Below are 2500 nucleotides of genomic sequence, written 5' to 3'. Positions count from 1 at the left end.
CCGCCAAGTACGATGTATGAATTGACAAGGCTATGTAGAGGACGTGGCGTACGCTCTTGGTGCTGGTCTCATCGCGCTTCCATCGCTCAGAGGGCCGCTTGGGTAGCATCCGTGGCATGCCAGCCAGATCCCACCGGCAGACAAAATGAAACTGTAGTCTAGACTAGTTAAACATACTACGGGATTCGTTGCTATCATCTAGCCTGTGGACTCGCTACCTCTAGCGCCTTCAAACAAGCCTGGCAGTACTGGTGGCATGGTGTGGATGCTCGGGACATTTGCTGAGTGTAGAGCAGCCCGACACTGCTACACTAGTCGGCCAATGAGGAATATCACATATAGTACATGTTGTCTAGAGCTCTTGATTGCATCGTGGCGGAAGCTGGCCATGTGCTCGAGTCGTGCACTGCGTCGGCGCGCGATCAGCTGCTTGTTCAAACAGCAAAGTGACCAAGATTCTTTTTTGACCAATCCAAAGGTGATCTGCCACTTGCGGCGATGCCATTGGCCAAAATCTGATGCGACAAAAGATTCCTTCATTCTTTGTTCTCGCGGGATCGTGCGGCCACGATGCTGGAGAAGAGCCAACTCCCGATGCGCTGGCTCGTGCTCGTGCTCTCGTGCACGCTCATGATCGGCAACTACTACTGCTTTGACAACCCCGCTGCGCTCAAGAGCCAGCTGCAGCAGCGCTTCAACGGCGCCTTTCCGCCCGACCGCTTCGAGTTTCTCTTTGTACGCGCCGATCCAAGCGATGTATGCTCATGCGCGCTCCGTAGAACATGCTCTACACGCTCTACTCGATCCCCAACATCATCTTGCCGTTTTTTGGCGGCTTCCTCGTCGATCGGCTTGGCGCGCGCCTCTGCCTCTTGATGGTACATCCTCGTCGCCACTTCTCCGCCCTCGTGATGACACGGTAGTTTGCCACGACCATCACACTCGGGCAAATCGTCTTTGCATTCGGCTGCTCGATCTCGCAGTTCAACGTCATGCTGGTACGCCGCTAGCGTGGCCTTTCTCATCGATCCCATCATTAGCTTGGCCGTATCCTCTTTGGCCTCGGCGGCGAAAGCTTGGGCGTTGCCCAGAGCACGCTTGTCGCATCGTGGTTCAAGAACAAGGAGCTCGGTACGCATTGACAGTTGCTTTGGCAAGACGAATTGACAATCTGCGTAGCGCTGGCGCTCGGCATCAACCTCAGCATTGCGCGGCTTGGCAGCGTCTTCAACAACGAACTCAGCCCTGTAATTGCGTCCGAGTACAACGTCTCGAGCGCGCTTTGGATGGGCGTTGTCATGTGCGGCGTGTCGCTCATCGCGGCCCTCATCTTGATCCCGATTGACAAGCGTGCGGACGCGGCGATCGCGCGCACCAAGTCGTTTGGGGCATCCGCGCCCGTGGCCAAAGACCAAGGGTTTAGCTGCCGCGACATTCGCAGTTTTCGGTACCTCGATACTCTCATGTCCTATCTTGCTATATCGCAATCTCCTAGGCCCATCTTTTGGCTTTTGGCGATTGCATGTATGGTCGTCTACGGCTGCGTCATTCCATTCAACAACGTTGCCAGCAGTCTGCTCATGGAACGTGACTTCTTCCGCCAGCCGCCGCCCGCGTGCCAGCAGTGCGGCGAGGGCGCGTATGCCGGCGACACCAACTGCTCGGTCATCGCACCGACCTGCCCGCCCGTGCCACCGTTCAGCTGGCCGCTTCCGGCCCTCAACCGCAACTGCTCGATTCAGTCGCCCGAGGACCAGCTGCACTGCGCGCACACAGCACCGTACGTGACCGAAGCCATGATCAACTGCGACGACGACGCATGGAAGAAGGGGCCGTTCTCCGCGGTTTACTGCAGCCGCAAGAGCGCTGCAGCCGCCGCTGCTGCCACGCCAATGAGTGTCCCGTACCTCATCTCAGCCGTCCTCTCGCCGGTCATGGGCTACGCAGTCGACCGCGTCGGGTTCCGCGCCGGTCTCGCGCTTCTCTCGTCCGTCTTGCTGACAGTCGTGCATCTGCTGCTTGGCACGACGCATGTGACCTACTGGGTTCCCTTGGTGCTGCAAGGCGTCGCATACTGCGTGTTTGCTGCTGCGCTCTGGCCGTCGATTCCGTGTACGTCCTTCCTCTTGATGCGAGATGCGACGCATGACAATGTTGGTGTAGATGTCGTCGATGCGCGCTTGGTGGGCAGTGCGTACGGCGCCATCACGTCGATCCAGGTACAGTCTACAGCATGATGGACAAGTTGTCTAGAAGACGCTATGTAGAACTTGGGTCTTGCGCTCTTTCCGATGCTGGTCGCGATGGTCTACAGCGTCGAAAACAAGTACCTTCCCAGCGTCGAAATGCTCTTTGTGGCCTTTGGCGCGCTCGGGTCGGTCGCTGGCATCCTCCTCAACATTGTCGACTACAAGAATGGGTCGGTGCTCAACCGCAGCTCGGCAGCGGCCGCGCGCTCCGTGCATCTCGACGCCGACCACATGGAGGCGCTGCTCGACCC

General features: G+C 58.1%; 1 protein-coding gene across 1 annotated transcript in view; it reads left to right on the top strand.

The window, feature by feature from the left end:
- Window positions 1-570: 570 nt before the first annotated feature.
- The window catches only part of SDRG_11138 (hypothetical protein), a gene marked incomplete at both ends in the record, with an annotated part of 2393 nt that continues 463 nt past the window's right edge, over window positions 571-2500 (top strand). The window contains 8 exons of the mRNA XM_008617166.1: window positions 571-735; window positions 780-878; window positions 924-998; window positions 1041-1131; window positions 1180-1447; window positions 1496-2112; window positions 2164-2219; window positions 2268-2459. Coding sequence (XP_008615388.1) covers window positions 571-735; window positions 780-878; window positions 924-998; window positions 1041-1131; window positions 1180-1447; window positions 1496-2112; window positions 2164-2219; window positions 2268-2459 — 1563 coding nt within the window. The remainder of the gene's footprint in view (window positions 736-779; window positions 879-923; window positions 999-1040; window positions 1132-1179; window positions 1448-1495; window positions 2113-2163; window positions 2220-2267; window positions 2460-2500) is intronic.

The sequence above is a fragment of the Saprolegnia diclina genome (assembly GCF_000281045.1).
Source record: "Saprolegnia diclina VS20 unplaced genomic scaffold supercont1.39, whole genome shotgun sequence".
Classification (NCBI taxonomy): domain Eukaryota; phylum Oomycota; class Saprolegniomycetes; order Saprolegniales; family Saprolegniaceae; genus Saprolegnia; species Saprolegnia diclina.
This window is presented reverse-complemented; position numbering and strand designations above follow the sequence as displayed.